Source organism: Oncorhynchus kisutch, linkage group LG6 (assembly GCF_002021735.2).
Source record: "Oncorhynchus kisutch isolate 150728-3 linkage group LG6, Okis_V2, whole genome shotgun sequence".
NCBI lineage: Eukaryota > Metazoa > Chordata > Actinopteri > Salmoniformes > Salmonidae > Oncorhynchus > Oncorhynchus kisutch.
The window spans coordinates 63,430,898-63,452,243 of record NC_034179.2 but is presented as its reverse complement, the minus strand read 5'-3'; the positions used below and the strand labels follow the sequence as shown (position 1 = coordinate 63,452,243).

Genomic DNA, 21,346 nt, shown 5'->3' with positions numbered 1-21,346 from the left:
CTTGACGACCAGCGAGTGACCTTTCCCTTGTTGCCTGGGATACATGGGTCTTCTGCTGGTCATCAGGATGGTGTGAAGACAAAGGCTGGACCTGATCCAGCTGTCACACCCCAGGTAGGCCCTATTCTGACTTCCAAATCAACCCCTAGCCCAGTGTTTTTCTACCCAAAAGGGAGCACATTTTAGCCCCTACTTCCAAGGGCTAGGAGGGGGACAGGGGGAGCAGGTAGCTGACTATTGGTGGCTATTCAGCAGCCTGATGGTCTAGGGGTAGAAGCTATTGGCCAGTCTGTTCGGTTTAACCATGTGTCCCATTGATGAGGATGGGGACGTGCCCAGCCTGGTTGCTCTTGAAGTCCACAATCAGCTCCTTTGTTTTGCTGACGTTGAGGGAGAGATTGTTCACCTGGCAACCTCCTGCCTGTAGGCCGTCTCATCTTTGTTGGTAATAAGCCCTACTACTGTCCTGTCGTCAATGAACTTGATGATGGAGTCGGAACTATGTAAGGCCACGCAGTCGTGGGTATGCAGGGAGTACAGGAGGGGACTGAGGACGCACCCTTGTGGGGCCCTCGTGTTGAGGATCAGTGTGGAGGTCATCTTGTCCCCCTTTAACACCTAGGGTCGTCCCGTCAAGAAGTCCAGGACCCAGTTGCATAGGAAGTTCAGTCCCGGAGCTGTGAGCATTGTGTTGAGCTTAGATAGCGCTATGGTATGCATTCCTCTTGTCCAGGAGGGTGAGGACAGTGTGCAGTGCAATGGTGATTGCATCATCCGTGGATCTGTCGGGCAGTAGGCCAATTGGAGAGGGTTGAGTGTGTTGGGGAGGGAGGTGATGTAGTCTTTGACTAGCCTCTCGAAGCACTTCATGATTGACGGAAGTGAGTGTTACGGGTCAGCAGTCATTTAGTTAAGTTACTTTCCCTTTCTTGGGCACTGGGAGGATAGTGGACATCTTGAAGCAGGTGGGGATAATGGCCCGAGCTAGAGAGAGATTAAAAATGGCAGGAAACCCAACGGCTAGCTGGTCTGCGCATGCTCTGTGGGTGCGGCTAGGGATGCAGTATGTGCTGGCAGTCTTGCGAGGGTTAACATATTTTAATGACTTTGTGGACACCGTAAGCACGTAGCCTTCGTTGTCCTCAGGGGCTCTCCTCAGCAGCTCAGAGTCGTTTTGCTCAAAGTGTGAGAAAAAGGTGTTTAGCTCGTCCGGTAGTGCGACGTTGGTGTCCCAACATGACTGGCTTTCTTTTTGTAAACCGTGCTCGTTTGAAGCCCCTGCCACATACGCCTCATATCCAACCCGCTGAATTGCTCCTCCACTTTGTTCCTATACTTGTGTCTCGCTACCTTGATCAATCTGGGTAGGTCGTATTTGTACTGTTTAACCATACAAATGTCCCCAGAAAAACAACATGTAGCAATTACAATTGAAACCTGTCAAATCCTCTCACATACACAGGAGTGCCAAGGGAGTAGGTGCTATGCTTGATTTGGAATTCTGCAATCATCTAGAATGTACTCTGTTAGAGCTGGTGTTCCCAACCTTTTCCACCCAGGGCCCATATTAAATACACCAACTAAAAATAAAGTCTAGACCCGATTTTCTCTAAATGTTATTCTGCTCCCAAATACATTTTATTATGATCATTTATATGAACTCTCAATTAAATTATACATAATTTATTAATTATACATATTGATTAGACCAATTGATATTGACAGACACACATTGTATAAGATTACTTCCCAAGCAAAGTCCAATTTCTCTGACTCCTTGACTTTAGAATGTCGTAGCTCAGCTTCTGAATGTCATAGAGACATGTCATATATTACCATGTGCATCAGTCACATCTTCCTCTGGCATTTTACTGCTTCTTTTTAGCCAAAAGCATTGTGGATTTATGCATCGTTTTAGATTGGTTATAAAAATTGTATATATTAAAAAATACACTAAACATTGGCGCCACGCCCCCTAGGTTAGAGCGTATAGCAACAGCAGTGATGTGTTAATGATGACGTCCATCCTCTGTATTTTCTGTCAGGGCTCTAAGGCAGATGTGCCACCATGGCCTTCCACACCCCAGATCAGCCTGACTGAAGGGACTCCACTCACATTCAGGCAGGCCTACTATAGACCAGATTCTCCCACCCAGGCCTTTTCTGAACCAGCAGGCAGACTCCCAGAGAGCGACACCAAGATCAGCTTCCTTTAGCCCTGGCACTGAATACAAGACCATACAGGATCCCTCAGCTCAAGTAAATATATTCACTTGAAATGTTTATTGCTTTCGTGGGATAACATCACATGCACATTTAAAACAAAAAGGGAAACCAATACAGGGGTATTCATATGCGTAGTAGGTAGGCAAGTCACGATGCAACAGGTGAGGTCAAGTAAATATATTTGTGTTTTCTTATATTTCATTCTCATTTTGATAAACAGATGTCTATTGATTATGGATGCGTGTTGATTTGTTCACTTGGCCTCTTATTCATTCCCACCTTCAGATGCTTGTATTTTGAAAGCATGATTAAATCAGTTTATTCAATGCTTGCTTAACTCAAACATCTGAACTCTGAAAGAATAGTTGTCTGTATTGTTTTTTAAATTACAATAACTGTGGTATTTCCTCCCTAAAGGTAACATAGATATTGTCCATGTGCTTCACTTCACAACAGGTAAGCTTATGCATGATGTTGGTGACAGTCTGCTTGTTTGAAGAGTGTGGTCGTACCGTATGTCAGTATTGTGGTCAACAAGTAAAACGTCACCCAACAAGACTGTTGATTACTCATTTGGGAACTCATTAAGGCAGTTACAGAATGCAATTATAGAACTAAGAATGCAATAGAATACACATTACAATTAGTTTTCAGTTTCTGTCACTCAGGGACGCAAGGCCGACAACCAAATGCCATGCTTCTTACCAGAAATGTTCCTCGATTTGGGACCCCAGGAGAGGCTATGGTTCACTCTGAGCCTAACCCCAAGAAGAACCCTATCCCTCAACCTGGTCCCCAAGGACGACTATATCTCCAGGCTCTGAGGGGTGGCCAGTCCTCTTCTGGCTGTGCCGGGTGGAGATTATAACAGAACATGGCCAAGATGTTCAAACGTTCATAAATGACCTGCAGGGTCCGTTCCAGGTCGTGTTTATTGCAATCGTGTTGCACAGATGATCAGATCTCACAAAGCCTGGTGAAGTGATCTAATCTATACAGATCAGTTCGGTGGTTGGGTTTGTGAAGGCCTGGATTTGGGTTATGCCGGATCCATCCATCCTGCCAGCCAATTAAATGCATCGGTGGATTTATGAAAATAAAATGAGCTTAGCTTTCAACAATTTACAGACTGTGACACTTTAGAAACACGGGCACATAAATAACTTCTGTCTGCTATTTGCATCTGGTAAACTAATGGGTAATGGATACTAACAAGTAATGGTAACTACTGCACTGATTCCATAATGCAATGTGTCTGTCCTAAAGGGCTGTTCTCCTGTCCAATGGCAGTTAGAATGCGCCTCAATCTTCTGATAACGTAACCCGTACAAGGCATTGTCATGTTGTATTCTCCTTCTTGTTGTGAACACTCTTCATGTGCCTTCTTTGGGATTCAAGCGCTTTGAAGCGGGTACCGCAATCAGTGCACACATACGGTCGTTCCTCATTGTGCATTGTCTGGTGCTTATTCAGTGACGTTAACGTTGCAAAACATTTATAGCATTCAGAACACATATACGGTCTCTCCCCTGTGTGAACTCTCATATGCACTTTCAGGTTATCTCGTCTGTTAAAACCACGGTGGCAAACTGGGCAAGGAAACGGTTTGTCACCTGTGTGAATCCTCCTATGCTTTGTCAGACAATCACTCGACCTGAAGCCTTTGCCACAGTCACTGCACCGATGGGGTCTTTCCCCTGTGTGAATCATCATGTGTCTTTTCAGATTACTAGTCCAGTTGAAACATTGACCACATAAGTGACAAAAAAGATTTTTCATGTGAGTTTGGAGATGCTCTATCAGAATTTCTTTGGACTCAAAGTGTTTTCCACAGACACCGCAAAGGCAATCTAGGCCTATATCCTCTGTGTGTTCTCGTGTATGTTTTATTAAAAAACTCACAGAATAACATTTATTTCCACACACACCACACCAACAGGGAGTAGTAAGGCTTTGACTGTGTGGGTTCATATGGGATGACTCTGTGGATTTCCTTCCTTTTTTCCACATACCGGAGCTATGGCTTGTTATTTTCTGTGCTTTCTTTGATTTGAGTGGAGTAAACCTAATCCAAGGTTCTTTTTCCTCTTCATTGACACCTTCCCTGTATTTACTTGGGGTTGGAGAACAGACTGGATTTACTACAGAGAGGGGCTGAGGTTCCCTGGTTGGTTCTAATGACATGTAGCCCTCTCCATCAGGTTCTGTTTTGATCGGTTCCGTTGAAGTGCTTGTTAGAGAGGCTCCCTGTCCATATTCCTCACTTTGTGTTTGGTAAAGATGTGAGGGCTGACATGAGTCCTCTTCCTGATCATAGTCACTTTTCACACAGTCACTAGAGCTAATTATGAAGAAGTCATTATGAAACTCTTCCTCCTGACTGGTCCTATGTTGCTCCTGTTGTTCCTCCTTAATTTGAGTGGGCTCTGGGCAATCTTGCCCCAGACTGGGGCTCCATTCCTGCTCACAGTGTTGCTGCTTAGTGGGAACCTCCTCTTCGAAGACAGTGAGAGAGAGCTGCTGGAGGTCTGGGGAGAAGGATTAAACAAAAAAGTAAAAGCTGACATGAGACCATAATTACATTTACATGTATGCAACATAATGCAAAACGTGTCTTTCAGCAGGACATGTGTTTCGTGCTCAAATGTAATAAAACAAATATTTCCAATGTCGCATAATATTAATGTCAACAGGAAAAATATAATAGCTAGCGACAAACCTGTCCTTTGTAATTGTATCTCTTGTGGTTTGAGAACGATATCAAGCTGCCTCTGTAGACGGCCGTTCTCCTCTTTTGAACGATACACTTCTTCCTGGTACTCTGCTATCGTTTTCTCAACAGCCCCAAATATCTCCTCAGCCGCTGCTGTTAAACGCTGGTTGAGAAACATTCTCAACAACTGTATTTTAGCCATTTTAGATTATCCAAGCAGACTATGCGGCTACGTGCGTTTGTGTTTGTCGACGTTTTGGCCATGCACGAGCATATCATATTTTCCAGTGTCGCGTCCTGCTGGGCTGGAGTGCTGACATACGATGTTTTCTTCGTGACTAATGATTGGATAGTCTGTTGAGTGACCGTTATACTACCCAATGATATTTCCAAAAGGGGGCGGGGTTTATTCTACGTTCTGAACACGTTGGTGGAGTCAGGAAGTTTAGTAACAATACGTTCGGGCGTTAATTTTGATCTTAAAAACAAAAATGCCCTCTCTAAATGGGAAACCAGACGTCATGTTTGTAAGTTATTTCATGAATATTGATATTTTGTTGTGGAATTGTTCTCAGCATGCTGTAGTATGTCTGCGGCCTCCTCGAACGTGTCGATTTGAATGCCCCGGCAAACTAACGTTATATCTATCTGACAATAACACTTATCTAGATTATTGTTCATTTAGATACTGTACAGGCTACTGTGTGTGACTTCACATTATATTGTAGTAGGCTGGACACATGAAATGTTTAACAATGCTTTTTCTGATAAAAGCGAGTTCATTTCATCCGCGGTGGAGCCGTTTCATAATTTTACCGTGTGTTCCAGCTGCTAGCCGTAGCTTTGAAGTTATCACGAAAAAACAGGGCTTATTTTAGGACATTTTTCGCCCTGCCAGCTCCTATTCGTTATATTGAGCACCGTAGCACCAATTTGCCCTACGAACGTTCTATTATTCACAGCCTATTAGTCCACGCCACAGTGCCTGCTTTGCTACTGTTGGCAATGAGAACTGCCCACGTTGCTGGTAGTTAAAATGTAAACAACAACAACGTACTCATGGAACTTTGAGGTTGTCCCATTGTTTCCAATAGGGAAGTATAGGTATGTCTGTCTATTTTGCCTAATATCTCGCAATGTGTATGTTCGATTTCGATTTTTTTCCCAAGTCGGACACCATTTTAATCAGGATCCTCTTCTCTTTCTAATTACTTAAGGTTGCGCAGCGTACTCTGTTGTCATCGGTCGCTAGACCAGAAATAGTCAAAAGTTGCCATTGTTTTCCCTATTTCCTCGTAATGCAGACATAAGCACACTTGGCACCATCGAGATGCGGATGTTTACTTAATACATTACTATCTAAGAACAGATTGTAGTGGTAAAATAAAACCGGATACAGTTTTTGGTGCCATTTACACGGAATGGAATTCTAAGCGACACTCCAGTCAGAAGAGGCTCTGCCAACGTTCTATTCCATTCATTTGCTATGGGCTCGCGCTAGTCTTCCAGCTTTGTCAACGTTATTGTCCGGGTCAACGTTATTGTCCGGCCTACTTGTAGTCCTTTCTATCCTTCGAACAACGTTGCACTCGTTCTGAGAATAGTGCAGCGTTTTTTGAATGAGAGAAAGGTGTCCAACGTTGTTCGAAGGAGAGAAGGCTTCCAGTTGACCGTTTTGCTGTGTTGTTGGTGGGCTTTTTCAGGAGGAAGATGACCTGCCTTATGAGGAGGAGATCATCAGGAATCCGTACTCGGTCAAGTGCTGGATGCGCTACATCGAGTTCAAACAGAATGGCGTCAAGTCCGTCCTCAACATGATCTATGAACGAGCTCTAAAAGAGCTACCTGGCAGGTAGAGGCAAAGTTTCTACATCTAGCTAGATGCAGTGTTTCCCAATCCTGGTCATGGGGACCCAAATGGTGGTGTGTATCGTTTTGTTTTTGCCCCAAAATACACCCCCCCTGGGTGCCCAGGGCCAGAATTGGAAAACACTGCTAAAGGTTCATGGAAAATACTGTGATGTCCCAGACTGTTTGTAGTCTGTCTGTGACTAGAGGATACCGATTATGATTTTTCAACGCCGATACCGATTATTGGAGGACCAAAAAAGCCGATACCGATTAATCGGCTGATTCAAAAATAAATAATAAATCAAATAAAACATAATAATACAATTTTTTATTTGTAATGACTATTACAACAATACTGAATGAACACTTATTTTAACTTAATATATATATAATGCATCAATAAAATCAATTTAGCCTCAAGAAGATAATGAAACATGTTCAATTTGGTTTAAATAATGAAAAAACAAAGTGTTGGAGAAGAACGTAAAAGTGCAATATGTGCTATGTAAGAAAGCTAACGTTTCAGTTCCTTGCTCAGAACATGAGAACATATGAAAGCTGGTGGTTCCTTTTAACATGAGTCTTCAATATTCCCAGGTGTGTAGTTTTAGATTGTAGTTATTATAGGACTATTTCCCTCTATACCATTTGTATTTCATTAACCTTTGACTATTGGATGTTCTTATAGGCACTTTAGTATTGCCAGTGTAACAGTATAGCTTCCGTCCCTCTCCTCGCTCCTCCCTGGGTTCGAACCAGCAACACAACGACAACAGCCACCACATCGAAGCAGCGTTACCCATGCAGAGCAAGGGAAACAACCACCCCAAGGCTCAGAGCGAGTGAAGTTTGAAACGCTATTAGCGCGCGCTAACTAAATAACTAAATGTCATGACTGTGTGTTCACGGATTGTTCATACGTGACCTTGCAGTTACAAGTTATGGTACAACTACCTGAGAGAGAGACGGAAACAGGTCAAAGGGAAGTGCATCACGGAGCCAGCCTACGAGGAGATCAACAACTGCCATGAAAGAGCACTGGTTTTCATGCACAAGGTAGGCGAATGCTTAAATAAATTGATTTGATTTTGATTTGTTTTTTATTATGTCCTGTTGTCCATCCATCCAAGAGAAAATACTCACACAAACTCTGAGGAATATCATTGTCCATTCATTGGCACAGACTATCACAGAGTACATTTATGTGTGAGAGTATTTTTTTTAAAAACTTGGAAGTAAATTTTGTCGTCTGAGATTGTAGGAATAGCATCCCACATAACTTGTTCTTCCTGTGGCTGTCCTAGATGCCGAGGATCTGGCTGGACTACTGCCAGTTCCTGGTGGCTCAGTGTAAGATCACCAGGAGCAGACGCACGTTTGACCGAGCACTCCGAGCCCTGCCCGTCACTCAGCACCCTCGCATCTGGCCCCTGTACCTCCGCTTTGCCCGGAACCTACCCCTGCCTGAGACCGCCATCCGTGTCTATCGCAGGTACCTCAAGGTAAGAGGACATTTCTAGAAGATTTGCTCCTCTGTGATTGAACTACAACCACAGCTGAAGCAACTGAAGCCTCTCTTTATGGAAGATAGTCACAGGATAAATCAGAATTCACATGAATAAACACTATTTAATTTCAACCATGGTGATAAGAATGTGTCCTGGTTATGAGATTATAACAACACCAACCACACATCACATCAAACCGACAAGATATCACGCAGCATAGAAGGTAGGCCTGGAATAGATGAGTGCTACCAATAAATGTGTGAAAGCAGGCTATGTGCCGCTCACGCTTGGCTGAGCAGAAAACTATTAAAGGAAGTGTGAGAAGGCCCCACATGTGCATTGGCCCTTAGGCGTATGTAGACCTGATCTCCCACCTCCAGCTGTAGTGTGACTGCGTCACCCCTGTTATCTGCTGTATCAGTACTAGACTTGGGGTCAGATCGAATAGACATACACTCTCCATTCTTGAACAGGGATGTGTGGGAGTCTTCAGATGAAAGCATGAAAGAAGAAGCTGAAGTATTAGACCCCTCTTACAGGGGCTGCAAACACTCCTGTGCCGGGGGCTTTAGGCGTTGCCGATGTTAGTGATGACCTTGCTGTAGGTCAGGTTAGTGTCTTTGCTGAAAGGCCCTAATTTTCCAGTCTCTCTCAGGACAGTGGAGAAGAGCACCTTTGTCTTCTCTTTATTTCTCAGCTCCTCAAGCTGACTCTCTGTGACTTTTAGCTTGGTTTCCATGGCTCCTAGTTTTTCCCATCGCGGTTTGCAGTTTTTTCCACGGTGGTTTGCAGTTTTTTCCACTGTGGTTTTCAGTTTCTCCTTCATGACTCCAAATTCTGTAATTAGAGTCAACATGTAGCATGAGTTCTGCAGTGCATTCCACCTCATGTTCAGTCATTGGGGTGTTCTCCTGTGCAATTGACAGACAGCAGCTCAGAGACGCCATCAGAAATGCTGTAGCCTTAATCCTTCACCTGGGTTCTGATACCTCTGAGTAAACCGTATTGGTTCTGAGTAGGCCTAAACTGTTTTTATTCCAGAGTTTTCTCCGCTTCTTTTTATACAGCCAGGTTTGACGCGATCCAGTAGACTGGAAGTTAGTCCTTGTAATGTTGGTTTTATCGTTCTTTATTCAACCTTATTAGACCGTAAATCAGACTATCTGTGATTTTTGTACCTAGATTGTGCTGTTCTAGCATGGACAAAGCTTACTTACTGGCCCTGTCCCTAGAGTTGCTGAACGTGTGATAACATTGCAGCGATGGTAGCTTTGTGTGTGTTATCTCCAAATCATATGTCATTAGAAATTTGAAAGGTATTTGGGTCAGGAGACCTCTGACCTCTAGGGTTCATATTGGAATGAACTCTATACTTTATTCCTGATAACCCTAGATATTTCTTTAGTCCTTGTAATTATTTGAAGGAATGGACAGGACAATATACATGCGTTCAAAGGATTTTCTCTCGGCTTAATGCATTTTCTAGTCTTCCACACAAGCAGCAGTGTGATATTCCAGAGTTATTAGATACATGGTTGATTAAGAAAGCTACATTTATATATTGGTTGTCAAGCAAGTTCTACTGTGCCAAAAGTCTATATTTCTCAAAATGACAAAGTTATTTCTGCAACAGCCCCCTGGATTTGACTCTCTTCCCCCTCTTTCTCTGCAGCTGTCCCCAGAGAATGCAGAGGAGTACATAGATTACCTGCGTTCCTGCAGCAAGCTGGATGAAGCAGCAGTGCGACTGGCAGCCGTTGTCAACGATGAGAGCTTTGTGTCCAAGGAGGGCAAGTCTAACTACCAGGTAAGACCACGTCTGGCTCATCCTCCTTATCCCCATGTTGTTGTGTGGTTGATATCTAACGTTATCCCCATGTCGTGTGGTTGATATCTAACATTATCCCCATGTTGTTGTGTGGTTGATATCTAACGTTATCCCCATGTTGTTGTGTGGTTGATATCTAACGTTATCCCCATGTTGTTGTGTGGTTGATATCTAACGTTATCCACATGTTGTTGTGTGGTTGATATCTAACAGCTATGGCACGAGCTGTGTGACCTGATCTCTCAGAACCCAGACAAGGTGAACTCTCTGAATGTTGGGGCCATCATCCGTGGAGGCCTCACTCGTTTCACAGACCAGCTGGGCAAACTCTGGTGCTCTCTGGCTGACTACTACATCCGCAGTGGACATTTTGAAAAGGTACTGGTCTGGATTGGTGCATCCCAAATGGCACCCTATTCCCTTGTAGTGCACTACTTTTGACCAGAGTCCTATAGACAATGTCATCTTTATAACTCACCACCATAACCTTGTCATAATATATATAATAAATACATAATATTTATTTGACATGTTTTGACTAGCTATCATGCACGTTATGAAGCTTTACGACATTTATGTAGTTCAAATCAAATGTTACCAAATATATCCACTGTTTTTGGGATGCGCACACACACACTCACACAGACTAATTTGAATGCTTGTGTGTTGTGGCCCACTAGGCTCGTGATGTGTATGAGGAGGCCATTTTGACTGTGGTGACTGTGAGAGATTTCACCCAGGTGTTCGACAGCTACGCCCAGTTTGAGGAGAGCATGATCGCTGCCAAGATGGAGACTACCTCCGAGATGGGGAAAGATGAAGAAGGTGGGCGCATCTCAATAGTCTAAAGTGATGTCACTCTCCTTGTCTCCTGCTCGGATCTCAAGTAACTGTATAAAGGGAGATCGATTCCTTAACTAGGTATCCATGTTACTGTTTTTCCAATCCTGGCTGGTACTTTGAGTAAAAAATCTAATTAAATCAAGTGTTATTTGTCATGTACACAGTTTACAGCCGGTATAAAAGGTGCAGGGAAATGCCGGTGCGCTGGTTCCTTCAACATAACACGTAAATGTAACCGAAGGAGAGTAGTCTTGGGAAGCCAGCCATTTTAGAGTATTGAGATGCACCCAGTGTATCTGGATTGTGGAGTATCACAATCTCTTGCAAAAAATAGATTTGATCTCAACAAGAATAACCTGTGAAAATAAAGATTACAAGGGGGGGGGGGGGGGGGATCACAGCCGTAAGTGAATGCTTTGCCTTTGTCATCGTGCTCAACTCGTGTTCCCTTTCCCCCTAAGAGGACATAGACCTGGAGCTGCGTCTGGCCCGCTTTGAGCAGCTGATCGCCCGCAGGCCCCTCCTGCTGAACAGTGTGCTGCTCAGACAGAACCCCCACAATGTCCACGAGTGGCATAAGAGGGTCAAACTGTACGAGGGGAAACCACGACAGGTAGCAGAAACCAGAAGTGGGCCCATAGTAGGAGTGCTGATCCAGGATCAGTTTAACCTTTTAGATCATACTGAATATGATTATATGAACAGACGGGACCAGATCCTAGATCAGCACTCCTACTCTGAGACCCTTTGTGGATACAGGCCCTGAGCTCTTAGCCCTAGTCTGACTCAGTGTCATCTCCTTGGCTCTGACTCGGTGTCATCTCCTTGGCTCTGTCTCTAATACCCATTTTATACTACTGAACCGAGGTGTACTGCGCTGGCCTGGTTCCGCATCCACTGTTCTAGCTGGAACCGTGATGTGAAATGAAAATATCTGAGCCAGCGCAGTACGGTTCAGGTCGGCATTATAATGTGAAAAGGGTTTGAGAAAACCCTGAAAAACAGTTCTTTACCGAGCTAGTTGACATCTGTGTTATTGGTAGAGAATAGCGATTAATGCATGTTTACAGATTTCACATTTATAATTGTTTCTTAGTCTTTCTAGCTGGCAATAGGTACCTTGCATGCTCTTCCTCACATACATGTACAGTGTATAGAAGGTGTGTCTTAACCTCTTTTTCAGATCATCAACACCTACACAGAGGCAGTTCAGACTGTGGACCCTATGAAGGCTACAGGGAAACCCAGCTCTCTCTGGGTCTCCTTCGCCAAGTTCTACGAGGAGAACGAGCAGCTGGACGACGTGAGTCTCAAACTAAGGTTTCCCCATCCCACGTGGGTTGAAATTGTACTTCAAGTGTTCGTTTGAGCCTGCCTGGAGAGCCAGATGGGTAGAATTGTCACTTTTGGGACTATTCCATTGGTTTCATTGCAAGCTCGCCAAGCAAGCGCTGTAAAGTATTTACCCAGGTCTTCTCCCTACTTAGGGTGACAACAACATAGATTTAATCCTTCAACCCAAGAGGAAGTATTTTTTTTTTTTAAATGTTCTTTTTCCACTTTTCCCAACCATCAGGCGCGGACCATCTTTGAGAAAGCCACCAAGGTGAACTACAAGCAGGTTGATGACCTGGCTGGCGTGTGGTGTGAATACGGGGAGATGGAGCTACGCCATGAGAACTACGAACAGGCGCTACGTATACTGAGGGTGAGACGGAAACACAGGCACAACAAATACTGACCCACTATCTGTCACACACTCCAAAGACACTTACATTTGTACTTTTCTGTCATCCAGAATGATTTCTTATGCGTTTTAAACTGCTTAACATTGCTGTGTGGGCAGCTGATCTGTACTTGCGTTTTTAATCTATCTATTTAATAACTTCAGTCAATGAATACCCTCATCTAATCTCAAATTCTATAATGCAGACTGCTCTTCTCAGAGTTTCAAATATTCTGTCTATAGATGCACATGTTTGTATTTATTTTTATTTAACCCTTATTTTACAAGGTAAGTTGACTGAGAGCACATTCTCATTTACAGCAACGAGCCGGGGAATAGTTACAGGGGGGATGAATAAGTACTGGATGCATGTCTGTGTAAATATCCCTTGACTTTCTCTCTTTCCAATTGTGTAGAAAGCAACTGCCATCCCGTCCAAGAAGGCGGAGTACTTTGACGTGTCAGAGCCGGTGCAGAACAGAGTGTACAAGTCTCTGAAGGTCTGGTCCATGCTGGCTGACCTGGAGGAGAGTATGGGAACCTTCCAGGTACTTTCTTCATATTTCCCTCTCGGGTATCTGTCTTCGTTGTGTTTCAGTGGCACTGCTTTAGAAAGGAAAAGAAGGTAGCTTTGATGCAACACATCTAAGACTGCGTTTACACAGCCAGCCCAAATCGGATCTTTTGCCCCATTATTGGCAAAAGATCTGATCTTATTGGTCAAAAGATCAAAATGGGGCTACCTGTGTATACGCAGCCTAACAATAGTCAACCAACATTTCGGCAGCAAGTAGCATGGTTTCTGGATTGGATTGATTAACATTGTTTAGGTTTATACGGTTGGCGTATTCCATGAGCTCTTCTTTCAGATTAAATCATGCTGGAATAGGAGAAACTGAAAATGCATCTTGTGCATAGTGATGACCCAGTTTTAGGGAGCAAACAATGAAACAACCAAAATGTGTAACAACAACGCATGTAATGACCATATGATATAACTAACAACCCTGCCTTTTGTCTTGGTCGTTTCTCCCCGTCAGTCCACCAAGGCAGTGTACGACCGCATCATTGACCTACGCATAGCCACGCCCCAGATAATCATCAACTACGCCATGTTCCTGGAGGAGCACAACTACTTTGAGGAGAGCTTCAAGGTGACAGCGCCCACCTGCCCTGCTGCACACATCTGCTGCACACATCTCACAGTTCAGTTGTGCTGTCTTGACAACTCTTATGGTCATTATCACGATGTCTGAACTGGGACCAGTCTAACATTTCACAGCCTATCATATCAACACTAACTTATACTGCATTCAAACTGGGTCATGTTCAGGGCAGAGTACCCTACTGAACAAGACCCTGACCGTGCCTCCACCCTTAAAACTACAGAATTTCGATCAGTTGTTAAATCCCCTGTTGCTGACGGTCTACATGCGCTCTCTACAGGCGTACGAGCGCGGCATCGCCCTCTTCAGGTGGCCCAACGTCTATGACATCTGGAACACCTACCTCACCAAGTTCATCGACCGCTACGGGGGCAAGAAGCTGGAGAGGGCCCGGGACCTGTTTGAGCAAGCGCTGGATGGCTGTCCAGCCAAGTTCGCCAAGAGTAAGGGACTTTGTTGTCTTTCTGTCACTTCTGTATGTTTTTATGTCTAACGCATGTTTGTGACGTGTTGCATGTCTGTCGAAGTATGATGCAAAAATAATTTCCTGACTGATAAAACAAAGTCATCATCACAGTTGCTTTTTAGCTACTGAGAAGCACCTAGGAAAGTACTGTCCTTTTCACACTACCAAGACAAGCTGTACTGTGCTGGCCTGTGCTGGGAATGACAGATGTTAAAATACCATGACCGAGCCAGCTCCGTACGGTTCAGGTTGGCATGATAGTATGAAAAGGGTGTTCCATGTATCTTTCAGTTTGCTGCTGGTATCCCTTTGTAATAGTGGCCTCTTATTTATGTGGTACTATCCCCCCAGCTACGGGAATGACGAGTGAAATATTTTCTGTTCTGATTGACAGCCATCTACCTGCTGTACGCCAAACTGGAGGAGGAGTTTGGGTTGGCGCGTCATGCCATGGCGGTGTACGAAAGAGCCACGCAGGCGGTGGACAACACGGAGAGGCATCACATGTTCAACATCTACATCAAGAGGGCTGCAGAGATCTACGGCGTCACCTACACCAGAGCTATATACCAGAAAGCCATCGAGGTAAGAGTGTAGTGGCGCACACACAGGTGCATCTCAATAGTCTAAATCAGGGCCTGCAGGTGGTTTGAGTTAAAAAAAAGAGATTCTTCAAAGTAGCCACCTTGATAGTTTTGCGCTCTCCTGGCATTCTCTCAACCACCTTCATGAGGTAGTCACCTGGAATGTATTTCAATTAACAGGTGTGCCTTGTGAAGTTAATTTGTGGAATTTCTTTCCTTAATGCATTTGAGCCAGTCAGTTGTGTTGTGACAAGGTAGGGGTGGTATACAGAAGATAGCCCTATTTGGTAAAAGACCAAGTCCATATTATGGCAAGAACAGCTCAAATAAGCAAAGAGAAACGACAGTCCATCATTACTTGAAGACATGAAGGTCAGTCAATTCAGAAAATTTCAAGAACTTTGAAAGATTCTTCAAGTTCAGTTGCAAAAACCAAGCGCAATGATGAAACTGGCTCTCATGAGGACCGCCACAGAAAAGGAAGACCCAGAGTTACCTCTGCCGCAGAGGATAAGTGAATGAGAGTTAACTGCACCTCGGATTGCAGCCCATATAAATGCTTCACAGAGTTCAAGTAACAGACGCATCTCAACATCAACTGTTCAGAGGAGACTGCGTGAATCAGGCCTTCATGGTCAAATTTCTGCAAAGAAACCACTACTAACAGACACCAATAATAAGAAGAGACTTGCTTGGGCCAAGAAACACGTGCACGGGACATTAGACCGGTGGAAATCCATCCTTTTGTCTGATGAGTCCAAATTTGAGATTTTTGGTTCCAAACACCGTGTCTTTGTGAGACGCAGAGTAGGTGAACGGATGATATCCGCATGTGTGGTTCCCACCATGAAGCATGGAGGAGGAGGTGTGAGGTTGCTTTGCTGGTGACACTGACTGTGATTTATTTAGAATTCAAGGCACACATAACCAGCATGGCAACCACAGCTTTCTGCAGTGATACACCATCCCACTGTGATATGCCTCCAAATTCACCCAACCTCAACCTAATTGAGATGGTTTGGGATGAGTAGGACTGCAGAGTGAAGGAAAAGCAACCAAAGAGTGCTCAGCATATGTGGGAATTCCTTCAAGTGTTGGAAAAGCATTTCTCATGAAGTTGGTTGAGAGAATGCCAAGAGTTTGCAAAGCTGTGGCTACTTTGAAGAATCTCAAATATAAAATATTATGATTTGTTTAACACTTTTTTGGTTACTACATGATTCCATATGCGTTATTTCATAGTTTGATGTCTTCACTATTATTCTACAATGTAGAAAATAGTACAAATAAAGAAAAACCCTTGGATGAGTAGGTGTGTCCAAACTTATATATATTCCATTTTGTGGGGGGACAAACTCGATATACTTTCAAATGACTAAAACCAAATAGATGGACCTACATTCATACTGTTTCTTGACTGTCTCCAGCAAGCTAATAATCACTGAAATGAAAGCTAGACAGTCGGTGAGCATTAAACATTTTCCAAAAGATGGATATTGGAAAATGTTTTGCTAATTCTGACAGCGAAAATGACAACACATTTTCAGTGCGGCCCTCCGGACCTCGTTGAAGAACGAAAGCAGCCCCCATGGCAAAATGAGTTAGACACCCCTAAATTAATCACGTGATTTTTATTCATTGTTATGCCGTATATGAGATTTTTGCAGCTGATATTTTCCAATATATAATATCATATGTTGTTTTTCTTCCAGGTGCTTCCAGACGAACACTCCAGGGACATGTGTCTGCGCTTCGCTGACATGGAGAGCAAACTGGGCGAGATCGACCGGGGACGAGCCATATACTCCTACTGCTCTCAGATCTGTGACCCAAGGGTGAGCTCTCACACTGACCCAGGGTCCTGTTCATTAGTGCACACTAGAGCTGGGCAATATGGACAAAGATCCGTATCACGATAAATTGCCTGAATTGATGTGATAACAATACATTTTGTGATGCGCTTAGAACATTAATGTGCTACCACTACTACTAGTTTGATAGTTGTAGCCATCAATTGTGCCATTAACAATCACTCAGCAAACGTATTTAATTTCAAACTTCACATTTCTCTAGTGTAGGCTACTTATCGCAATGATTTTTGGTTTATCGTCCCAGCTGTAACGCACAGCGTAGGAAAACGTTGTTGAATGGAAAGCAAGCTGTTCTTATTGGACAATCCACGTAGTCCTTCTCTGTTTCAGTCCTTTCCTCATTTTGGTGGAAACACAGGTTCGTGTTGAGTAGCGATAAAATGTTTCACTCCCTGTGTGTGTTTGTTTCAGATGACGGCCACGTTCTGGCAGACATGGAAGGAGTTTGAGATCCGCCATGGGAACGAAGACACTATCCGGGAAATGCTGAGGATCAAGCGTAGCGTCCAGGCCACGTATAACACACAGGTCAACTTCATGTCCTCACAGATGATGAAGGCCACCACCAACGCCACCGGCACCAGTAAGAACGCGCACACACACACACACACATACGTGCATGCATACACACATGCATACACACATGCATACAACCATATACGCGCACACACACAAAACCCACACACACACACCTTTGGTCTCCAATGATGGCACAACCTTATCAAGCATTAGATGTTTTTCCTATAAGAGATTGATTAATCAATTAATCTCATATGTTGATTTTGAAGTGTCATTCTCACATCTGTAGATGTTTTTCATGAAAAACACAGGCCAGTTGGGGCTAGGTTAGAGGTAGGGTTAGGGTGTACCTTTGTATCTAACTCTGTTATTCTATGTGTGTGCAGTCTCAGATCTTGCCCCGGGCCAGATGGGGCTGGATGATATGAAGCTGTTGGAGCAGCAGGCCCAACTGCTGGCTGCCGAGGCTGAACAGGACAAACCCAAACTCAAAGAGAAGATCCTCTTCGTCAGGTCTGTCACCCCCCCCACCCATTTAGCATCCTTTCCGTTGACCTCTGAAACCGCCAACTGCAGACCAGGGCCCGTATCAGAATAGGAGTGCTGATCTAAAATGTAATATCATAATGAATAAGATCATATGGACAGATCCTAGATCAGTAATCCTACTTTGAAGCGTCTCATAATAGGAGTGCTGATCTAAAATGTAATATCATAATGAATAAGATAATATGGACAGATCCTAGATCAGTAATCCTACTTTGAGACGTTTTGTGGATACGTGCCCAGGAAGAGGCCAGTCATTTAATATAAATACAACAATGTAGAAGTGGTTCAATACTGGTCTTAACCACTGTGTGTCATTGTGAATCTGTTTGTTTAGGAGTGACACGTCACGCAGCGAGCTGGCTGAACTGGCCAAACAAGCCAACCCTGATGAGATTGATATTGATGATGAGGATGAGGATGGTGATGAAGACCAGGGCCCTGAGGGTAAGTTACTACACCACTGGGAGGGGGGGGGGGGGGGGCTGTTGAGCAGGGAGCAATGCTACAGAACATTCACACAGAAGTGGATTGTGTAGATACAGAAAATGATTCTGTCATAGAATATAGAACCATGCCAACCTTATACCTTACATTTCTATCTGCAATGTTTTGAATGTTTCACATGATTGAATGTTTCAGCTGTTTTCTTGAAAACACTAATAATAATATTTAAACAAATAAATAATATACACACACACACACAGTACCAGTCAAAAGTTTGGACACACCTACTCATTCAAAGGTTTTTCTTTATTTGTACTATTTTCTACTTTGTAGAATAATAGTGAAGACATCAACCTATGAAATAACACATATGGAATCATGTAGTAAGCCAAAAAGTGAATTTATATTTATATTTGAGATTCTTCAAAGTAGCCACACTTTTCCTCGATGACAGCTTTGCACACTCTTCGCATTCTCTCAACCAGCTTCATGAGGTAGTCACCTGGAATGCATTTCAATTAACAGTGTGCCTTGTTAAAAGTTATTTTGTGGAATTTCTTTCCTTAATGCATTTAAGCCAATCAGTTGTGTTGTGACAAGGTAGGGATGGTATACAGAAGATAGCCCTATTTGGGAAAAGACCAAGTCCATATTATGGCAAGAACAGCTCAAATAAGCAAAGAGAAACGACAGTCCATCATTACTTTAAGACATGAAGGTCAGTCAATCCGGAAAAGTTCAAGAACTTTGAAAGTTTCTGTAAGTGCAGTTGTAAAAACCATCAAGCGTAATGATGAAACTGGCTCTCATGAGGACCGCCACAGGAAAGGAAGACCCATAATTACCTTTGCTGCAGAGGATAAGTTAGTTAGCGTTACCAGCCTCAGAAATTGCAGCCTAAATAAATGCTTCACAGAGTTCAAGTAACAGACACATCTCAACATCAACTGTTCAGAGCAGACTGTGAATTAGGCCTTCATGGTTGAATTGTTGCAAAGAAACCACTACTAAAGGACACAAATAAGAAAAAGAGACTTGCTTGGGCCAAGAAACATGAGCAGTGGACATTAGACCAGTGGAAATCTCTCCTTTTGGTCTGATGAGTCCAAAATTGAGATTTTGGTTCCAACCGCAGGGTTGATGAACGGATTATCTTTGCATGTGTGGTTCCCACAGTGAAGCATGGAGGAGGTGGTGTCATGGGGCTTTGCTGGTGACACTGCATGGTGATTATGTAAATGTGTGTTTTCCTTATGTTTGTCTCTCCCTCCAGAGGTGCAGCTGGAACAGAAGAGCGTCCCCACTGCTGTCTTTGGAGGGCTGAAAGAAGGAGAAGATTGAATACAGATATGACATCACTGACGAGCTCCCTGGTCCACGAATGGAGCCTTTTCAACCCCTGTAAAATGTATGATGAGAATAGATTGTATGGAATGTGAACTTTGTCATTGACCTTTTCTTTGTTGTTGACTGTAAGGGTTCTTGCTCTACATTCATAGATTGTCAAGTCTGCACCAGATCTGTGAATAAAAATCAGATTTATGAATAGAATGTAAATGTTCCTTATTAAAAACAATTGAAATGCTCCTTTCTAAAAACAATATAAATGCTAATTTTCCTTCTAAACATGAGGACCAAGGCACACTTCAAAGATAACATGTTTAAATTACGATGGCATGTTCAATAGAACAAAATTGTTAAAACCTCTGACATGTTTTGGCATGACTTTTGTCAGGTAGTTTTTATGATTTTGTTCTATTGAACATGCTACAGTATCATAATAAAGAGTGCCTTGGTCCTCAAATTAACCCTTTAACCAAAGAGCGCCTTCAACCTACAAAGATCTACTAGTAGTGTATCCTAGCAGCACTTTTTATAATTCTTTCTACAAATGCTCCTTGATGTTGATTGGTAGCACTGTGGCACTTTTCCTACAGTTGAAATCACTGTTTGCTACAGTATTGTATGTCTTGGCATTGCAATTATTTCAACCTGCATGACATTGAGCCTGTTCTCAATGGTTCTATGAATTTGATGTGTAAACTGCTGACATAACTCTTACTGTAAGTCCAACACCGTGACTGACCGGGTATGTGCAGCAGTGCTTTGCTTCAGAAAGACAAAGGGGAGTTTCCTGCCTTAGAAAAACAGAGGGAGTAGTTATGGGGAATAGGGAATATTTCATTGATACTGGAGCTGGGAGTTGTAAGTAACAAGAGATGCATTTTACAGCCTTGTCATGCTCCCAGGCTTATTGTTTTCAATTTTAAAAACTAGCACTCACACTAGCTGGAATTCAACAATTCTTAGGAATTAGGAACGTGGCATCCTATATTGGATCTGAGCAGTATGTTGTGTATTATAGCCTAAAGTTATATAATTTACACTTCCACTTTAACTAACCCATAAACCATTTTTTTTACTGATTTGTTTGTATTGTTATGAAGGGAAATGAATAACCCTAGAACAGGAAAATAAATAGGCCTAGCATTCTCTTCTATCCAGTGGTGTAAAGTACTTAAAGTAAAAATACTTTAAAGTACTAAAGTAGTTTTGGGGGGTATCTGTACTTTACTATTCATATTTTTGACTACTTTTACTCCACTACATTCCTAAATAAAATAATGTAATTTTTACTCCTTACATTTGCCCTGACACCCAAAAGTACTCGTACATTTTTAATGCTTAGCAGGACAGGAAAATTGTCTAATTCACATACTTATCAAGAGAACATCCCTGGTCATCCTTACTGCCTCTGATCTGGCAGACTCACAAAACACCAATTGCTTCCTTTGTAAATTATGTCTGAGTGTTGAATTGTGACCCTGGCTAGCTGTCAATAAAAAAATACAAAAAATAAAATTGTATCGTCTGGTTTCTTAATATAAGAAATTTAAAATGATTTATACTTTTACCTTTGATCCTTAAGTACATTTAAAACAAAATACTTTTAGACTTACTCAATTAATATTTTACTGTGTGACTTTTACTTTTACTTTAGTTATTTTCTTTTAAGGTATCTCTACTTTTACTCAAGTATGAAAATGTTGTA

At 42.8% G+C, this 21,346-nt stretch overlaps 2 protein-coding genes across 2 annotated transcripts; one reads left to right on the top strand and one right to left on the bottom strand.

The window, feature by feature from the left end:
• Positions 1–2,264: 2,264 nt before the first annotated feature.
• LOC109893168 (zinc finger and SCAN domain-containing protein 31-like) lies at positions 2,265–5,236 on the bottom strand. Its single transcript, XM_020486248.2, has 2 exons — positions 4,946–5,236; positions 2,265–4,754 (listed from the first exon to the last, which is right to left on the bottom strand). Exons 1-2 carry the CDS (start codon positions 5,139–5,141, stop codon positions 3,565–3,567), a joined length of 1,386 nt encoding a protein of 461 aa, XP_020341837.1. The 5' UTR covers positions 5,142–5,236; the 3' UTR covers positions 2,265–3,564.
• Positions 5,237–5,334: 98 nt separating this feature from the next.
• Positions 5,335–21,151, top strand: xab2 (XPA binding protein 2). The gene is made up of 19 exons (XM_031827149.1): positions 5,335–5,466; positions 6,643–6,791; positions 7,723–7,846; positions 8,095–8,292; positions 9,971–10,105; positions 10,340–10,504; positions 10,807–10,951; positions 11,431–11,582; positions 12,153–12,272; positions 12,546–12,677; positions 13,112–13,243; positions 13,736–13,849; positions 14,142–14,304; positions 14,722–14,912; positions 16,624–16,746; positions 17,194–17,365; positions 17,688–17,814; positions 18,185–18,294; positions 19,568–21,151. Exons 1-19 carry the CDS (start codon positions 5,431–5,433, stop codon positions 19,633–19,635), a joined length of 2,556 nt encoding a protein of 851 aa, XP_031683009.1. The 5' UTR covers positions 5,335–5,430; the 3' UTR covers positions 19,636–21,151.
• Positions 21,152–21,346: the final 195 nt, after the last annotated feature.

Coding starts and splice junctions, on each gene's coding strand:
- xab2 (XM_031827149.1), top strand. CDS start 5,431: ATGCCCTCTCTAAATGGGAAACCAGACGTCATGTTT. Junction 8,293..9,970: donor TCTATCGCAGGTACCTCAAG/GTAAGAGGACAT, acceptor CTTTCTCTGCAG/CTGTCCCCAGAGAATGCAGA. Junction 12,678..13,111: donor AGGCGCTACGTATACTGAGG/GTGAGACGGAAA, acceptor CCAATTGTGTAG/AAAGCAACTGCCATCCCGTC.
- LOC109893168 (XM_020486248.2), bottom strand. CDS start 5,141: ATGGCTAAAATACAGTTGTTGAGAATGTTTCTCAACCAGCGTTTAACA. Junction 4,755..4,945: donor GATACAATTACAAAGGACAG/GTTTGTCGCTAG, acceptor CCTTCTCCCCAG/ACCTCCAGCAGCTCTCTCTC.